The following is a 17,862-nucleotide window of genomic DNA, read 5'->3' on the forward strand; positions in this document are numbered from 1 at the left end:
TTAACGAAGTTATATTCATAGTCCAATTCTGCATATCTTGATGGTTCAAATTTTCAAACGAAATAAAGTTTGCAATTTTCATAGGTAATTCTTAAACTCCGTTTGTGTCCGCTCTTAAGCTTAGACTAGGATCATATAGACTACTATGTAGAGCTTCTTAAAGTAGAGTTCTGTGTAATGCTTGAGTTCTGATTTCTGAAGATCAACAAACTTAAAGAAGAGCTTCTTCTCACAAACTCTTATGTCATCACAACAACCAAACAATTGCATGTTCGAAAGAACATTTTAAGTTGACCAAAAAAAAAAAAGATCAAACCATATAAGAGAACTCAACAATCCCAAAAAAAAAGTAAGCAGAGGGAATTGATTTAAAAGATGGAACCATTCCGCAATAATATTTATAAACACATAAAGACTCTTCTCGGTTAGTCATACCAAATGGTTTTAAGGACAGTTTTTTCATTTGTCACTCTTCACAGCTGTTTGCTCTTCGGTTTTCGCCTCTTCTGTCGCATGGGCAGGAGCTTGATTTTCCTCCTTTTTGTCTCCAGAGTTGGCTTCTTCTCCTGCATATACAGAATCATTTGGTTGCTCAGAGTTCTAATTGATTGATTACAGGACATAACACTGCTAAACCATATCACTGTATCAAGAATGATCTGATCAAAACTTTAAGCAAATAAAAGGGTATTGAAAAAGATCTCACCTTCATCATCACTATCTTCAAATTCTTCCATACTGTTCATTCCGCCAAGTCCACCCATTCCTCCCATTCCACCAAGCCCTTGAAGCCCTCCGAGGCCTTCCATACCCCCCATCCCACCCATGCCTCCCATTCCACCAAAGTTCTACAAGAAGAAGAGAAATATTCAGTCCTCAAATCTTAAGCAAACGAAGCAGAAGTTAGTTGACAGTGTAAGCTAAAAAGCAAACCGAGAAATCCATTCCACCCATTCCGCCCATTCCAGCCATATCCATATCTTCAGGACCTATACAAGGGAAACCAAAATTAACAATGCCTACAGAATTATGCAAGTGCAGAAAGTGAAGATGAATAGATGTGGTCAAGAAAGTGCTAACCAGTGGGGGTATCTTCATCCTCATCAACCCACTTGTCCCAATCAACTTTAACATAGTGAGGCGGTTTCCCTCCACGCAATAGCTTATTCCACCATTTCGGTTCTGTTTTCTCCAAGATGCAGAATATGCTTCTTAATCCGATGTTGATTTTGCTTTCCTGATCAAAAAAAAAAAAAAAAAAGGAGACAATTAAAAACCAAATAAGAAGAAACAAAAAACGAGGAGACTTTACAAAAAGTCTGATCATCTAACCTCTACATTGACCTTATCGTTAAGCTCAAGCTTAAGCTCATAAAGCTGGTTATCAGATCCAGCTTTAGCAGAGAAATTAAAGACTCCCTCAGGATCAAGCTTAACATCTGCATCCTTAGCATCAGTCAATTGCACAGTTAAATAAACCTTATCAGCTCTCTCAGCCCACTTCACTTCTGGATGATGACTGCAATATCACACAGAAACAAACAAATCAAGGATGAAAAAAAGCAAATAACCGTAAGAACAACAAGAGCACTTAGCATAATCCCAATAATTCAGCATTCTCAGGCTAACAAAAAAAACAGTAACTTTAAAACCCTAAAAGCACAGATCCCAAACCCCCCCCCCCCCCCCCCCCCCCCCCCCAAAAAAAAAATCTCTTATTTCTCCATAAGGTTTTCACAAGCGATATTGGTGAACGCAAAGAAGTTACTGAGCCGACACCATAAACCCTAGGTCTGAATCTAAAACCCCCAAAATGTTTTTTTTGTTTTGTTCCCAACTTACAGGAAACTAAGAAAACCGTATCCCTAAATCCACCAGAATTATATAAAAAGACGCCGACTTGTTTTTACCTCATAATGTAAACACGAAGCAGAAGGAACTCGTGTAAAAACCCTAAAGAATAACAACGATGATGACGACGCAAATATTTTTTCTTTTGATCGAAGAAGAGAGCCTCTCTCTCTGTTTCTTTAGTTTCTTCAGATAGATTATGTTATAGAAGAGGAAGAAGAACATCGAGTAGTTATCGTATGCGTGCTAGTGTACAGAAAGTTAGGTGAATCATATAGAATCCAACGGCTGAGATTATATTGTTGGACAGAAAAAGCAATTAAAGCCTTTTTTACTTTTACGAAATAGGTTACTACTCTTTTTGGGCCCAAATTCGATACTTAAACCAAACTTAAAGTTTTGGTATCATCTATCAATGCTCTTGTATCAGTTGTATGAATCCAACAATTTCCCCTATTAAAAGCATGTAACAAAACGTTTTTCTAAACTTCTAGATTTACAATTTTCTATTCCAAACTATATATGGGAAGTGGGATTACACAATCACATAACTCTAAAACGCAAACACAAATTACAGCACGATTAACATTTTGCAATGATTGCATTAAGTCAACCGCAAACTCGAGATTGCATTAGAAAAATATAAGCACAAGTATTACTACTATTTGTTAAACCAACATTTGCCCTCTAGAAGTAGGTGTAGGATTTTAGTATGTAATCATGAGCATTGACCTCTCACATGTGTAACGTGAAAAAACAATTAATAGACTGATATAGCATAAATGAGGATGAGGTGTAGCTAGAAGCGATTAACATCATGGTTTTCAGAAAGCAAGAACAATTACGTATTCCCACTAATCCTAATAGATTGATGTTTTGAGTTTTTTTATTTATTTATTTCTTGTTCTTAAAACAATGATTTTCTAAATTAAAAAACAAAAATGAAATAACTTTACTATTTCAGACTTTCTCAAGTAACATGAGGTCAAATGTATGCAAACAAAAGTAAAATTCAGAAATTTCAACATTTTCAGATATTTAAAGAGGCCTTTGGTTGGTTGCTTGCTTCCTCACTCACAATGGTAGTAGCATTACCCGGAAGGAGAATCAAGGGGATCGAGCCTCCTCATCTCCGGATTCAGCTGCATCCTCGTCTTTCTCACTAGGAGGACTCGGGCATGACATCTGCACATCAACTACTTGTGGTAAGAGCTTTGTTTGACTGATCAAAAACAGTTCGACAATGACAAAACGTATTGATACAACAAGTCCATCTGGTTTGGATGGAATGCTTAATTACCTTTAGTGCATGTTCTATGGTTTGAGATGCTTGGTGAAATTTTCAAAGCCTTGGCCAGAAATATCATCGCATACTGAGCAAACCCAAGAGGCATGTTCACCCGTTTCACTGCACTTATCCTCCTCAAATTCCCCTGAATCTGTGAAAAAAAAAGTAGCTAGTTCAGCAACAGATATGTATGTTGGACAAACCTGGCAGAGTATTAGATCGCATAATAGTGTATCCAGTCGATTCTAGCTCGAAACCTGGCAGAGTATTAGATCGCATAATAGTGTATCCAGTCGATTCTAGCTCGAAACTGTAAATGTAGAACACTCGATGATCATTCACATTCATCATAGGAAGTATATATACATATGAGAATCATATCTAATGAGATCTTAACTATACAATAGATTCGTATATTCCCTGAATGAGATAAGAGTGTATCTTAACTAACACTCCCCCGCAGTCAGAACGGGAGGAGGTCGGACGTTCAGGCTGGAGCGGAAGTCGTTGAACAAAGACGACGGCAGACCTTTGGTGAAGATATCAGCGTACTGAAGTGAGGACGGTACATGAAGCACACAAACCTGGCCGAGGGCTACACGTTCACGGACAAAGTGTATGTCAATCTCCACATGCTTAGTACGCTGGTGTTTCACCGGATTAGAGGACATGTATACTGCCGAGACATTATCACAGTAAACAAGAGTTGCTTTAGTGAGAGGACAACCGAGTTCAAGGAACAAGTTACGGAGCCAAGAAGCTTCAGCAACAGCATTGGCAACTCCTCTGTACTCTGCTTCAGCACTAGAGCGAGAGACCGTATGTTGTCGCTTGGAGGACCAAGAGATGAGGCTGTCACCAAGAAACACAGCATAACCAGAGGTGGAGCGTCGCGTTGAGGGGCAACCAGCCCAATCAGCATCAGAGTAGGCAACAAGATCAGCGGTGGAGGACTTATGAATTTGAAGACCATGAGATATGGTTCCCTTCACATAACGTAGAATCCGCTTAAGGGCAGTGAGGTGACTTTCACGAGGGTCATGCATAAACAGGCAAACCTGTTGAACAGCGAAGGAGATGTCGGGGCGTGTAAATGTTAGATACTGAAGGGCGCCGGCAAGACTCCGGTATAGTGTCGGATCAGCAACTGGTGGACTGTCATCAGCAGAGAGCTTGGCAGCAGAGTCAACCGGAGTGTGAGCGGGATTACAGTTGGTCATGGAGGCACGGTGGAGGATGTCAGCAGCGTAGTTTTGTTGACTAAGGAGAAGACCGGCATCGTTGTAGCTGACAGCAATACCAAGAAAGTGATGAAGCCTACCCAAGTCGGAGAGGTCGAAGGCCGAGCTGAGTGCGGTGACAATGTTGTTGAGAAGAGTTGTGTCAGATGCGGTGAGAACTATATCATCCACATAGAGAAGAAGATATGCCCGATGAATGCCGCGATGTAGAATAAACAACGACGGATCACACTTACTCTGAAAGAAGCCGATGTGTTTTGCTTTGCTAGCAAAGTGATTGTACCAAGCCCGGGGAGCCTGCTTAAGGCCATAGAGAGATCGACGGAGGAGACACACATGGTGAGGCTTCGACGGATCAACGAACCCTGGTGGCTGATGCATATACACCGTTTCCTCTAGATCGCCGTGAAGAAAAGCATTCTTCACGTCAAGCTGGCGCAGGGGCCAGTTACGAGCAACAGCTACATGAAGGACGGCTCGAATCGAAGCTGGCTTGATCACAGGACTAAAAGTCTCATCACAATCGATCCCAAGCTGCTGAGATTTTCCATTAGCTACTAACCTCGCCTTGTAACGGGAAAGCTTGCCATCTGCATCAAATTTATGTCGAAAAAGCCACATAGAACGAATAATGTTAACGTTAGGAGGACGTGGAACCAAGTCCCATGTTCTGCGTTTAACAAGAGCATTGTGTTCCACCTGCATAGAGTTATTCCAAAAACGGTCTTTTGCAGCCTGTACATGAGAGGAGGGAAGAGGAGAGATGATATCGGTGTGGAGACAAAGAGGGGTACGAGGCTTAACAATACCATTTTTACTTCGAGTAGTCATGGCATGTTGGTTTTGGACTGGAGCTGGTTCGGTCGGAAGTGGAGCAGGGGTTGGTTGTGGTAGTGAGATGGGAGGTGAAAGAGGTGGAGGAGTTGGCTGTAAAACAGGTGGAGGTGTAGAGGAGGGAAGAGCTTTAAACGGGAAAACATCTTCGACAAAGGTGACATGGCGAGAGATGATGATTTTCCGTGTGGAGAGCTCTAGACAGCGGTAACCCCGATGATGAGAAGGATATCCCAAGAAAATGCATGCTGCGGACCTTGGTGCAAGCTTGTGAGACGAGGTAGACAGCATGTTGGGATAACAGAGGCATCCGAAAACACGGAGATGAGAGTGATCAACCGGTTTGTGAAAGAGGCAGGTGAATGGAATTTGGTTTTGAATGGAGGCAGAGGGCAGGAGATTGATAGTATGGACAGCAGTGAACAGGGCCTCGACCCAATAAGAATAAGGCATCGAGGCCTGAATGAGTAATGTGCGCACAAGATTGTTGATTGTGCGAAGCATCCTCTCAGAGCGTCCGTTCTGTTGTGATGTGTGGGGGCAAGATAGACGCAGGGTGGTACCGGTGGCCGTTAAGTGGTCAAGGAATTCCCGACTGGTGTACTCACCACCGTTATCACACTGGAGAGCTCGGATTGATTTGTTAAATTGGGTGCGAACATAAGCAGAGAATTGTAAAAACTTGTTGAATGTGTCACTTTTCTTTTGCAGGGGAAAAACCCAAATGTAATGAATAAAGTGATCCAAAAATAAAAGATAATACTTGAAACCATTATTACTGAGAACCGGAGAAGTCCAAATATCAGAATGAATGATTTGAAAAGGTTCAGTGACAACAGTCGAAGAAGAAAAGAAAGGAAGACGAACGTGTTTACCCATTTGGCACGCATGACACAAAGAAGTCATGTCGGCCGTTTTATTTGATAATAAACCCAACGAATGTAAGGAACGAGAGATGGAGAGACCCGGATGACCCAACCTACGGTGCCAGAGAGAACTACCCGAGACGAGAGCGAGAGGACGGGAGGAGTGGTTGGAAGGTGTCACCGCGTAGAGAGGACCCGGACTGTCACATCGGAGTAGGATTATCCTGCTCAGTAGATCCTTGACAGAGAAACCAAAAGGGTCAAACTCTACGGTGCAACGATTATCAGTGACAAAACGGCGAACAGAGACTAAATTTTTAATAAAAGAAGGGCAAACAAGAACATCTTTAAGGACAAGTGAGCGAGAGGAGGAGGCTAGAGAACCATGACCGGTTTTAGTAACAGGAGCAAAAGAACCGTTTCCGACTAACACTGAAGGCGTTATGCGCGAGTTAAAAACAGAAGCAAGGGTACCTGGTTGAGTGGTGATGTGGTTCGTTGCCGCGGTGTCCATGTACCAGTTGGAATCCGAAGGCTCCTGGAGCGTCATGGTGTTGAAGGCTTGAGCAAGAGCAGTCGGAACCAGCGGAGTTGAGTGAGGCGGTGGAGACGTTTGGGAGAGGTGAGCTTGAGCAGGAGAGGACGCCGGGAATTGGCCAAGGATACCGTTTGAGCGAGGCATCGCCGGTTGGTGAAACTGGTTCGGGTATGGGGCTTGAATCAGAGGGCCTTGGTAATACGGATATGGCCACTGGGGAGGTCCATAGCCGATAGGTGGGTATCCAAAAGGAGTTGGGCCTGTTCCGCCAAAAGGTGGAGGCCCATTGTTGTGAGACCCATATGAATTGTGACGTCCCCTTCCCCTGTTTCCACGACCGCCGCCGCCACGACCGCGTGACTTGTAGGATCCCCGGTTCGTGTTGTTGTTGTGATTGTTGTGGGTCGGAGGAGAGGCGTTATCGGCGGAGTAGAGCACAGTGGGTGATGATGTGGTAGCCACGGGAGAAGGTGTCGTGTGACGGAGCTGCTGCTTAAGCCGATCCTCTTCTGATTGGAGCATGGAACGAGCAGTGCTGAAACTTGGGAACGGTGTGCGATGACGGATAACATTGTGGATGCCGTCAAACTTCTCGTTAAGACCATTGAGGCAGTGCATAACGAGTTGACGGTCAGAGACTGGGGAGTCGACGTTGGTGAGGAGATCGGAGAGAGATTTGATCTTGCGGCAATACTCCTGGACAGAGAGATCACCGATGGTGATGGTACGGAGTTCATTCTCCAATTGCAAGGCACGATTTTCCTTGTTATCGCGAAAATTGCCTTCAAGTGAAAGCCAGAGATCCCGAGCGGTGCTCTTTGGCTTGAGAATCGTCTCGGTGAGGGAATCAGCGATGGTTCCGTAAATCCACATTTTAACGAGACCATCACGTTCCTTCCACGCCTTATCCGAGTCCGAAGAGGCGACGGTTGTACCGTCGAGGTGACCAAGGACACCGTATGTGAGACAGTGGGTCTCGAACAGTTCACGCCACACATTCATCTTTTCCAGATCGAGGATGATGGGGATGTAAGCTCGAATCTGGCTGATGCCAAACGGCTTGTCAGATGAAGTAGGTGTGGGAGCAGCCATGGCGAGAGAAGAGAAGAGATCGAGAGAGAGGGAGAGAAAAGATCGAGAATTAAGAAGAAAAGAGAGAGAGGGATTGCGAGATCGTTTGGCGCTCTGATACCATGTAAATGTAGAACACTCGATGATCATTCACATTCATCATAGGAAGTATATATACATATGAGAATCATATCTAATGAGATCTTAACTATACAATAGATTCGTATATTCCCTGAATGAGATAAGAGTGTATCTTAACTAACAGAAACCTGGCAGAATATTAGATCGCATAATAGTGTATCCAGTCGATTTCTTCTTTACCACGAAGAAGAAGAAACATAAGATTACCTTCGCTACTACTAGTAACCGGAAGAATCGCATTCTTGTGGGAGCGTAGCTCCATCAACGCCGGCCCAAATTCGCAAAGAAAATCTCAGAGCAAAAAGAGTGAGTTTAGGTTTTTTTTTTTATTAATCTTCTTCCGCTTCGCTTCTACAGTACTATGAGAAACGAACGAGAAAGAGACTTAAGTGACTTTCTTGAATACTACAGCCCCGACTTAGTGGTGCACTTTCAGTGATTGATTGCATGAAACGTAACCATTTTCTTTTGGGCTCTTAATTTTCTTTCGTGATTGATTGCATGAAACGTAACCATAAGTTCATTTAGCCATTCCATGAGTTTCTCTCTTACTTAAATAAGTCTAATACCAAAAGTATTATTAGTACCAAGAAACAAAACAAACAAGAAACGAGAAAATAAGCATAAGTTCTTCTTAAGGAAACGAGACTTGAAAAACGGGCCTTCTTCACTTCTTCTTATTCTCGACCCAATGATTCAAAGGCAACCCATTCCCTCAACTACATAAGTGCAGGAGAGCAGGAGAGGTCAGAATTAGGCAAACAAAAAGTGCAATGACAAAATGTATTAATACAAGTTTGCTTTAATTATTACCTCCTGTTGATGTTGCCTACTATGAACATGATTGATGAAGCTTTTAAAGCCTTGGGAAGGTGTATCCATGTCGCATACAGAGCAAATCCAGAAGGCAGACTCACTCGTTTCAACTTCCTCAACTTCTAAATCATCCTCAACTTCTGAATCAATGGAAAATAAATAAAAATTATACTCAAGTGCCCTTGAATCTGTGGAAAGTAAACAGTTAGAGATTATAGGCACAAACCTGGCAGAGTATTAGATCGCATAATAGTGTATCCAGTCGATTCTAGCTTGAAAGAATCTTTCGAAGTGAAGTATTTTCCGTCGGATATAACCATTATATTAGCTGGAGGTTCATTCTTGAAGGTAAAATCAATAATAAGTCCATCCAAAGTGTCTACAAACGCTGTTTCTGTTTCAGAAAATAAAGACTTGAGACACTCTATTCAACAAGAAAAACATCCATCCATAACTATTACTAAGAAAGGCACAAAGATGAGAAGATACTAACCGCCGAAAGCGTTATGTAGAGAGACTCCACTGGAATAGACTTCTTCCAGAAAGTCACGAGGGAAGTCTGTTAGTGACCCAATGGCAGTGATGGTGAGAGGACCAGAATAACCTTTATTTCCCAAAAACCGTTTAATACACGGACCGACCCGACGATGATCACAGCCAGGTGGAACCGGACACGTCCTGATGTCCCAAAAGACCGATGTTACTGCCTCCATGTTTTTCTCAGGAAGTTCACTTACTGGTGCACTCATGTATTGGAGTTGCCTACTTATAGTAGGCAGTGTAGACAACTGCCAATCAGAAGAAAACAAAAAAAAGACAACCACAATAGTAAGACAATGACAAAAAATAGTCAAAGACAATGACAAAAATAAACAAGTCCGTGCTATGATTAATTACCTTCTGTTGATGGGATGTACTATCCAGATGCATGGTGAACCTTTCAAAGGCAGAATCAATGGTAAACCTTTCAGCCCAATGGAAATAAGTCTTGTAGCTGCATACTGAGCAAATCGAGAAGGGCTGTTCACTGCACGAGAAGGGATATTCACCGCTGTTATCCTCCTCGAGTTCCCCTGAGTCTGTGGAAAGAAAAAGAAAAAAAAAAAGTTAAAAGAGTAGATTTCAACAACACTCAACACAGAGGACAGATGTCAGAAACGGCTGAATTTGGGTTTTGGGAATGCTTAGAATGCGGCCGTAGTTCTATTGGCCAACGCTCTTTCATCAAACATCTATCTGATGAACACCACTGGAAGAGACCCCACTAAGAGTTTCAATAGGGACGTCCGAAAGTTCGCCAAAGGCAGTGACGTTGAGAAGACCATGGTAGCCTTTCTTCTCCAAGAACATTGACATACACGGACGGACAAGGCGAGGATCAAAGCCATCGGGAACAGGGCACATCTTGATGTCCCAAAAGACCCGTGTTACGGCCCGAGCCTCCTCCGGCGTAGCCTTCTTCATCATTATTCAAGACGACTCTTGTAAAATACCCTAACGAAGAAAGCACAATTCAGAGTCAGAGAGAGAGAGAGGAACACGGCTGTAATCGTTTCGGAGTAGTGTTGGAGAAATTATTATTAACCTGAGAGAGAGACACAGAGTTGGGAATTGGCGCAGCGTAAGGACTTGGTAATGTAGCTCAACCAAGAGAAGATATATTATTACTCTTGATCAGACCTACTTCGCTCAATCAAAATAATCTCTTGAGACCGACTTCTTGTTTTGATGATCAAAAGCTGCCCCAAAACCTTAAAACCCCAAGAACACTTATATAGTTTCTAGCCTAGCTCACAACCGAACCGACGTAGGGGAAGATAAAATAAAAAAGACTTTAAACACCCAAAGAAGCCTTTCTTAGAAAACAAGAAAAAGGAAATTAACCAAAACACGTTATTAAAGCAAAAAAAAAAATACCAATAAATAATGGTCTTCGTAGTAATGGACTTGGGCCAACAGGAACGTCATCTTTATTTGCTCGAAAGGTGATCGAGAGGGAATATGTATGATGAGTTTAATTGTCAAAAGGTGAAGAATCAAACTCATTGCCTGAGCTGAGTCGACAAGAAAGATCAAGAAGAGATATCTGTTTTGTGTTTGAAGATGCAAAAGAGGAAAAGAGTTTTGGTTGCAGTGGGAAGATTCTTCTTATACGAGACTCTCTCTGTGTGTGTGTCTGTCTACGTGCGTTTTACCAACACCCAGTCACCTTCTGACTACGATAAAAATCAAAGAAGTCCCACATGAAAATGACAAAACCAAAGAAATAGATCTCGTTTAAAAAAGCATCTAATAATGTTCAAAGAACGACAGTAGTGGTACAGCCAAGTATTACTAGCTCGAATAGTGAAATTAAAAACAACAAAAATAATGTTTAAGTTATTAGATGCACCAGGAATAATATTACTAAAGAGTCTTCTTTTTTTACAGCGAGCGCCTAAGGTGTATTGTTTTCTACCGGAAGCCCAGTTTTCTTGATAGAAATAGTCCAGAGAAGATCCGAATCCGATTCGACTGTGATCTTCTCTTCATTAACCAAGTTTGATGTACTTATCAACCCACCAAATCTCATCTCAGTGTTGCCTTTAAAGACGATCATAACAAACAGATACAAACAATAATTAGATCGATCTATGAAGATTATGATGCTGATTATGAAGATGCAAAAAAAAATGTTATATACTTACTGAGATCCCATTTAAGCCCAGAAGTAGTGGTTTTGGCAGATGGAGTACCAATAGGGATGAGTCCACAGTGAGGACCTTCAAGAGAAGAGTGAATGTGTATTTCATGTAGATGAGTCTTTGGGAGGAGTTGGATGAGGCAATCATCAGATAAAAGGACAATCCTTGTGTCTGGATATCGATACAAGACGTTGAGATTACCGGCTTCATGATCAAACCTTCCCCCGAGTGCTCCAGTGGCAAGAATCTGGAACTGCCAGAGAAAGAAAAAAATCAATCTTTTTATATATTGATGAAGAAGACAAACAAAAAACACAAGAGCTGCTTTGTAATAGAAAGATGAACTTACTCTAGAAGTCTCTTGATTGGAAGCAGAGTCACGGATATAAACAATGCATTTATCAAGATCTGTGGTATCCTGATCATGAGATTCATCTATGACCTTGGTTCCCTGAATAAGGCAGGCACAAAAAGCAGAGAAGCAAAAGCAGAGAAAAGCCAATGTTAGATTAGATCTAAACAAAAAACAAAACAATGTGAAATCTATTGGATTAAAAAACAAGACAAGGAGGAGCTTGCTTACCAAGGTGAGATAAAAGTCGAGGACATCAGGGCGAATAGAATCCATATCTCCCTTGATAACATCCGGCTTATACCTAATACATTCCCAATACAAAATCTCAGAACAGTCTTTTTGTGTTTATTAAAGACAAGATTTTTACAGTTTCTAGAGAAAGTCATATCCTGAAATCTAATCTATGAAGCTATGAACACACTCGTACTACAGAACAAAATCTCGAGCTAAAAATTAAGGCACTTTCAGTTTCAAGGGGGAGAACTAAAATAAGTAATTTCATCTGTATATGGAAAAAGAGTTCAAAAGCTTATTTAGGAGAGAACCTGTGACGAATGGAGGAAGCATCTTCATGAGGGAAGAAGAGAGGTAACTCGTCGTAGATGCGATTAGCGCCGCCATCAGCACAGAGACGAAGTTTTGCTGTTCTATACCAAAATTAACAAAACCCTAATTCTCGCATATGTATAACTAAAGAGAAGAAGGAAGAGAGCGTGAGAGAGAGAGAGAAGAAGGTACCATGTTCCCAGAGAAGAGGAGTGAATCGCGGTAAATTCTGGTTAAGAACAACGAGAGCGTATCTCTTCCCCGGAGTTTCTTCGGTAGGAAGGAGAAAGCTTGAAGAGTGAGTCATAACATCCATGGCTGACGACATCGTCTAGAAGCAGAAGAAGGAGAGCGAATTGTTTCTGATATTTTTGGGGGTTCTTGAAGGTTCATTCATTCAATCAATGGTTCTCAGAGCTGAATGAATTAAATATACGGTACACGTCACCACCACCGAAGCGACCAAAACGTTGACTTTTCAAAGATGGGATTTTTTAACTTTAGAAAGAAAGAAAAAAAAAACAAAAAGAGAGGGCCACGTCTCAATCTCATTTGTCAGCTGTGTTTATAGCGTTTAATACGTGACGTTTTCTAACCACGAAAAAGGTCTATCCTTTTTTTATATATAACCTATAGTTTTCTATTCTTGTTGAGATATTTTTTTGCTTGTTATTAAGAGAAGAAAATTTGATTTGTTGATATATTATCTATATTCCAGCTCAGAGGATCAACGTCACAATAAAGGTCGACTTTTTTCTAACATTTGTATACAATCGCAACCCATAAAAAAAAAAAAAAAAAAAAAAAAACTCGATCAATCAACTTGTTAAGAGAGAACCTTATTCTTGGTATAATGTGAACCGCTGGCGTCTTATTCAAATGTATATTGTACAAATCTTATTCCAGTTACAGCAATCTTATCATTTTTTTTCATTAATTTTGTATTAGGTGGTTGATGAAGATATTAAATTTAAACAAGTAAAACACATCTAACACCCCATCTAATATTAATGTAACATCATCAAGACATCAAGCAATGTAAAATAGATTATATACATCTCATCTAATATTAATGATGTTTATGAATTTTTATGGAGATAGAAAAGAATCGAGAACCAACAAAACCCATATTTAGACAACAATTCAAGAGGGGCTCTCTTTTCTTTTTGGGCCTCATAACAAGAAGCCCATTCATATTTACTCGGCCCACAACCTTTAACTAATTATTGGCCGACATATCACACTAGGGTCCAAAACTCCTGTACGGACGGGTTTTCTTCCAGCAATTTAAACCGCCCGTGCGAACAAAATAGGATAAGCCAGCCATATTTAATAAAGCATTTTGATGATTTGCATATTTAATTTAATTATACATCTCGGTAGAGTCTAATTTTATTTTCCTATGATAAAGTTTTAGTTCAACATTCAAACTTTAATGATTTGCCCTCAAACCCATACATAATATCCGGCGGTTACCTTAGATAATAATTAAAAGGAAAAAAACAATTCACCACAAGAAATAAGAACAACCAATAGTCACAACCATTCACCATGTTTTCACGTCCCTTCTCGACATAGTCTTCCTCTTATTCGACTTCTTCATCCTCTTGCTCAACTCTACCTACAATGTTTTAGAGACAACCAAAGTCACAAAAAATAAAAAAATATCAGGATATTATCTATTTGGAGTCTAGTTACTGCATGCTTTCAGAGATATCAGATTTTTTTTTGCGTTAAGCACCTTAGGTTTCCAAAGATTCAAGCAATTCCTTCACTATCCTATTAGAACTAGAATCATCATCATCATCTCCGGCCATCATCTTCAAGTAGTCTTTGTCAATGGTTAGATCCCGAGGCGTGCAATCAAACTCCTGCTTGACAACCAATAACATGGAGGTTGTTACTCAAATGGACCCAACAGTTAGACAACCAATAACATGGAGGTTGTTACTCAAATGGACCCAACAGTTAGACAATGAATGGGCAAGTGTATTATTCAAGCAGAGAGGTAGGATGCTTACTCTAGCTCCATGTTCTTTACCCCAGAGATGCATGGTGAAATCTGCAAGGCTTTGGCATGAAAAACACTCGTAGCTTTTAACATCAACGCATACGGTGCAAAAAAAACGGGCAGATTCACCGGTTTGAAGAGGCTGTCTTCTTGTTGTCTCCCCTGAATACATTTCATATCAGTGAGATAAAAAAAGCCATCTAGTTCAGAAAAAAACGATTTTGGATGGTTAGAGAGAGAGAGAGAGAGAGAGAACAAACACCTTCAAGTAAGGTTTTCCAGAGCCACCCAGCACAAGTGGCTGAAGCTTGATTAAGAGTATCTTCACAAGCCAGGAGAATGTTGAACCCACGAGCTTGTAGCCAGGAAAGAGAACGAGAGACGCTCTTAACACCGAAGGAATCGGATATGAACATTATTTTAGCCGGAGGTGGATTGTCGAGTGTCCAATTACGAATGTAAGTCGAAATGTTTCTGCCGCCTGATGCAGTAAAGGAAAGGAAATTCAATAAAAAAAACCCCAAAAATACAGCCAGCTGAGAATCTAAACCCTAATTAAAAGAGAAAGCTAAACAGTCTAAACTAAAATAAACTAAAATACTAAGCTAAACAGTCTAAACTATTTCTATGTATTGTTAGGATAGTTATAGAAAGAGATGAGAATAATAACCGCATGGGCTGTGTTTAACAACGATTCCGGAGGAAGATAACCCTCGCAGGACGTGCTCAGGTGTGTGTTTTAAGTTGCCCACAGCAGTGATGGTGAGAGGACCAGAGCAGCCTAACTTCTCCAACGCCGATTGTATACACGGACCGACCCGACAAGCATCGTAACCAACGGGAACCGGACAGCGGTCAATATCCCACCACACCGACGTTTTACCTTCCACGTACGCCTCGTTCTTCAACATCCTTTTAACATTAATTATAAAATCAATCAGACGTGAAATAATTCAAAACTCCAACCTAAAGCAATTGAGCAACAGATAAGCAACGTGAGACCAACCTCGATTAATATCGCCCAGGAAAGAAGAGGGGATCTACAGACGGCAAGTTCTCGACCTTGTGAGCAGTCGCAGCTTCTAAAGTTTCTTTCAACTTTTCACTTTATATATGCGAAACTTATGGGCTATCTAAATGTGTGGGCTAAAAATAAAATAATACTCCTATATGAATAGGTGAAAACGTCTAGACCAAATTATTTATGTCTCTCCGCCACCTTGAAGACATCCAACGTGTCACCATATTATTGGTCATTTTTTATTTTTCTCTCCAAAATAAGTTTCTCCGTTTCTTCTTTCAACGATTAATCGAAATCGACATACGCAAAATCAAATCGACCCAATCCCCTAACCTTGGGAAATAACACCTAATCAGCAGTAAGACTTCGAAAACATTTTTTTTGTTTACTTGTAAATTTTAAAGCAAAATCCCACGTGCTATATAACTTAGTTAGCACTTTCTACCAAAAAAATAAATAAATAACGATATATCTTATTATATAAAGTTGGGTTTTGAAAATTAGTCATTAACAATATTTTGACATGTGTTAAGTTATCAATCTCAGATTTTGACAAGTGTAAACAGTTAATATTTAAAAAGAGAAATTTAATATTAATAATGTAAAAAACTAATTATCAAAATTACTGAATTTATTAAAAAATACAAAGTTTTTTAAAATAATTATTAGGAGATTATATATATATATATATATATCATAAAATTCGAAATTATAATATTATTTACTTACTTTTAATTTTAAGTTATTAATTCTACAAAAAAAATAGAAAAAGGATTAAGGAAAATATACAGTTAATTAATAATTTTATTTTTTTTGTAAATACTCACTTCTATATAAACATAGTGATCAAAAATACTACTTTCAACTTTGTTTAATTGCCGGATAAATCGACTCAAATAAAATTATTACATGTAAAATTATTATTTAGAATTTAAGGTGTCATAATAATAATTTTACACATAATTTTTTTATATTTTATTCAAATTTACATTTAATTATTTTGTGTAAAAATATATTTCACCGTGAAATGTGGAAAGATAATGTTAATTATTGTGATAATTGTAATAATATTATTTATTTTTAAGATTATTGTAATAATTAATTTTTAATATATACTCCTTTTGTTCATTTTTAAGATTATTGTAATAATGTCAATGCACTATATTATATTTTCATTGCATATTTTTCATTATATTTTATAGTTTTACACTTAATCTATGACTAAATTAACCCATTAAATAAGGACATATATGTATATTTTAATATTTTATTAATTTGTGTGAAATGTGTTAAAATGACACTTATTGTGAAACAGAGGGAGTACTTGAATAGTCATCAAATTTTTTAAAATTGGAGAATAAGTTTTGTATTTCAAAAATTTAAATAGATGAATAAGTTTTTTAATAGTTTATGAAATGTAATTTACTTTAAATAATTAAATATGTTATGAAAATGAAAATGAAATTATTAACTATATTTTTTTATATAGTTGATGAAGTCTTTTATTTTAAAAAAACTAATATAAAGAAACATTACCTTATATATTCCACTGACACATTTATGTAAATAATAATGAAATAAATATTTTTTTATATATTTTAATGGCACATTTAATGAATCAAAAGACTTATTTTTGTAAATATGTTTATCTTGAGATGCTTAATTACAATTAAATCTTCAAATTGCTCTAGCGACGACATATCAGCATTAAATGCTTCTTTATTAGTATATGGGGGACTAGAACAAAAAAAGGTATTTATTATTATTATTACTATTTTTTATATACTGATCAGCAAAGTTATAATTTAAATAAAGATATAAAGTTTCATGAGATATGTATGATATATGATAGCCTGATATGATGACAAGATATATGTATACGATATATATACATTAATGCGCCCATATCTTGTCATAATATTAGGCTATCATCATATCAGACTATCACATATCTCATGAAGTTCTTCATATCTTTATTTAAATTATGACTTTGCTGATAAGTATATATATATATATAAAAAATAACAATTAGAAATGAAGTTTTAATTTGGTCAATCCAAAAAGTGCAGACGTTGGTCACTTTTTTGGATTGACCAAATTAAAAATTCATTTCTAATTTTTTTTTTTTGGTGACAATAAATATTCTGAAGCCGCAACTGTGCATAGTCACCCCAATTGCCGGATCAAGTAATTTTTCTCGGATAACTCTTGTAAGCCGACCATCATGAGCGATAACTGTCGTGATATCAACATGACCCATGTAACCCCTAGCTCTCAAAGACATAGTTATGAGTGAGGCAATCCCATGAGGTATCAGACAATTTTCTATCTCCCACCAAATTTTGACGGGAGCATAGCTATATGCTTGTGGAGCGTTTCGGCTAGCATGGTTTCCCATCTGATTTAAGTGGGAGACAAAGATAAACAATCTGAATCCAACCTACGTAAGAGAGTAAGGCTCCAACTGGTAACCAAAATTTAGGAAAAAAACGAGGAGGAATATGATATTCTCTTGATTCCTCAAAAATTTTTTTACCATTTACAAAGATTATTATTTCCTCGGCATTCCTCTACATTTCTCATCAAATGAGGAACATTA

General features: G+C 38.8%; 4 protein-coding genes across 6 annotated transcripts; all 4 read right to left on the minus strand.

Annotated features, from left to right (window-relative positions):
- Positions 1–192: 192 nt before the first annotated feature.
- Positions 193–2,052, minus strand: LOC104754387 (uncharacterized protein OsI_027940). Its single transcript, XM_010476568.2, has 6 exons — positions 1,911–2,052; positions 1,333–1,519; positions 1,081–1,237; positions 934–989; positions 707–848; positions 193–566 (listed from the first exon to the last, which is right to left on the minus strand). Exons 1-6 carry the CDS (start codon positions 1,913–1,915, stop codon positions 460–462), a joined length of 654 nt encoding a protein of 217 aa, XP_010474870.1. The 5' UTR covers positions 1,916–2,052; the 3' UTR covers positions 193–459.
- Positions 2,053–8,327: 6,275 nt separating this feature from the next.
- LOC104754390 (uncharacterized) lies at positions 8,328–10,455 on the minus strand. Its single transcript, XM_010476575.2, has 6 exons — positions 10,232–10,455; positions 9,544–10,140; positions 9,140–9,434; positions 8,873–9,040; positions 8,644–8,786; positions 8,328–8,549 (listed from the first exon to the last, which is right to left on the minus strand). The coding sequence occupies exons 2-6, from the start codon at positions 9,574–9,576 to the stop codon at positions 8,508–8,510; spliced, it is 681 nt and encodes a 226-aa protein (XP_010474877.1). The 5' UTR covers positions 9,577–10,140; positions 10,232–10,455; the 3' UTR covers positions 8,328–8,507.
- A 441-nt stretch (positions 10,456–10,896) lies between these two features.
- Positions 10,897–12,781, minus strand: LOC104754389 (thiamine pyrophosphokinase 2). Of its 3 annotated transcripts, none has more exons than XM_010476570.3 (6): positions 12,424–12,781; positions 12,231–12,327; positions 11,914–11,986; positions 11,680–11,781; positions 11,334–11,583; positions 10,897–11,229 (listed from the first exon to the last, which is right to left on the minus strand). In XM_010476570.3, the coding sequence occupies exons 1-6, from the start codon at positions 12,557–12,559 to the stop codon at positions 11,084–11,086; spliced, it is 804 nt and encodes a 267-aa protein (XP_010474872.1). In that variant the 5' UTR covers positions 12,560–12,781; the 3' UTR covers positions 10,897–11,083. The 3 variants fall into 3 exon arrangements, with proteins under 3 accessions (XP_010474872.1, XP_010474875.1, XP_087351680.1); XM_010476573.2 differs by having other exon boundaries at positions 12,231–12,332; positions 12,424–12,770; XM_087495554.1 differs by having other exon boundaries at positions 11,680–11,986; positions 12,424–12,643.
- An 812-nt stretch (positions 12,782–13,593) lies between these two features.
- On the minus strand, positions 13,594–15,656 carry LOC104754392 (uncharacterized). Its single transcript, XM_010476576.3, has 6 exons — positions 15,249–15,656; positions 14,913–15,154; positions 14,505–14,723; positions 14,253–14,404; positions 13,973–14,102; positions 13,594–13,852 (listed from the first exon to the last, which is right to left on the minus strand). The coding sequence occupies exons 2-5, from the start codon at positions 15,151–15,153 to the stop codon at positions 13,974–13,976; spliced, it is 741 nt and encodes a 246-aa protein (XP_010474878.2). The 5' UTR covers position 15,154; positions 15,249–15,656; the 3' UTR covers positions 13,594–13,852; position 13,973.
- Between the last annotated feature and the right edge of the window lie 2,206 nt (positions 15,657–17,862).

Source organism: Camelina sativa, chromosome 17 (genome assembly GCF_030686135.1).
Source record: "Camelina sativa cultivar CO46 ecotype springtype chromosome 17, ASM3068613v1".
In the NCBI taxonomy this organism is placed as follows: domain Eukaryota; kingdom Viridiplantae; phylum Streptophyta; class Magnoliopsida; order Brassicales; family Brassicaceae; genus Camelina; species Camelina sativa.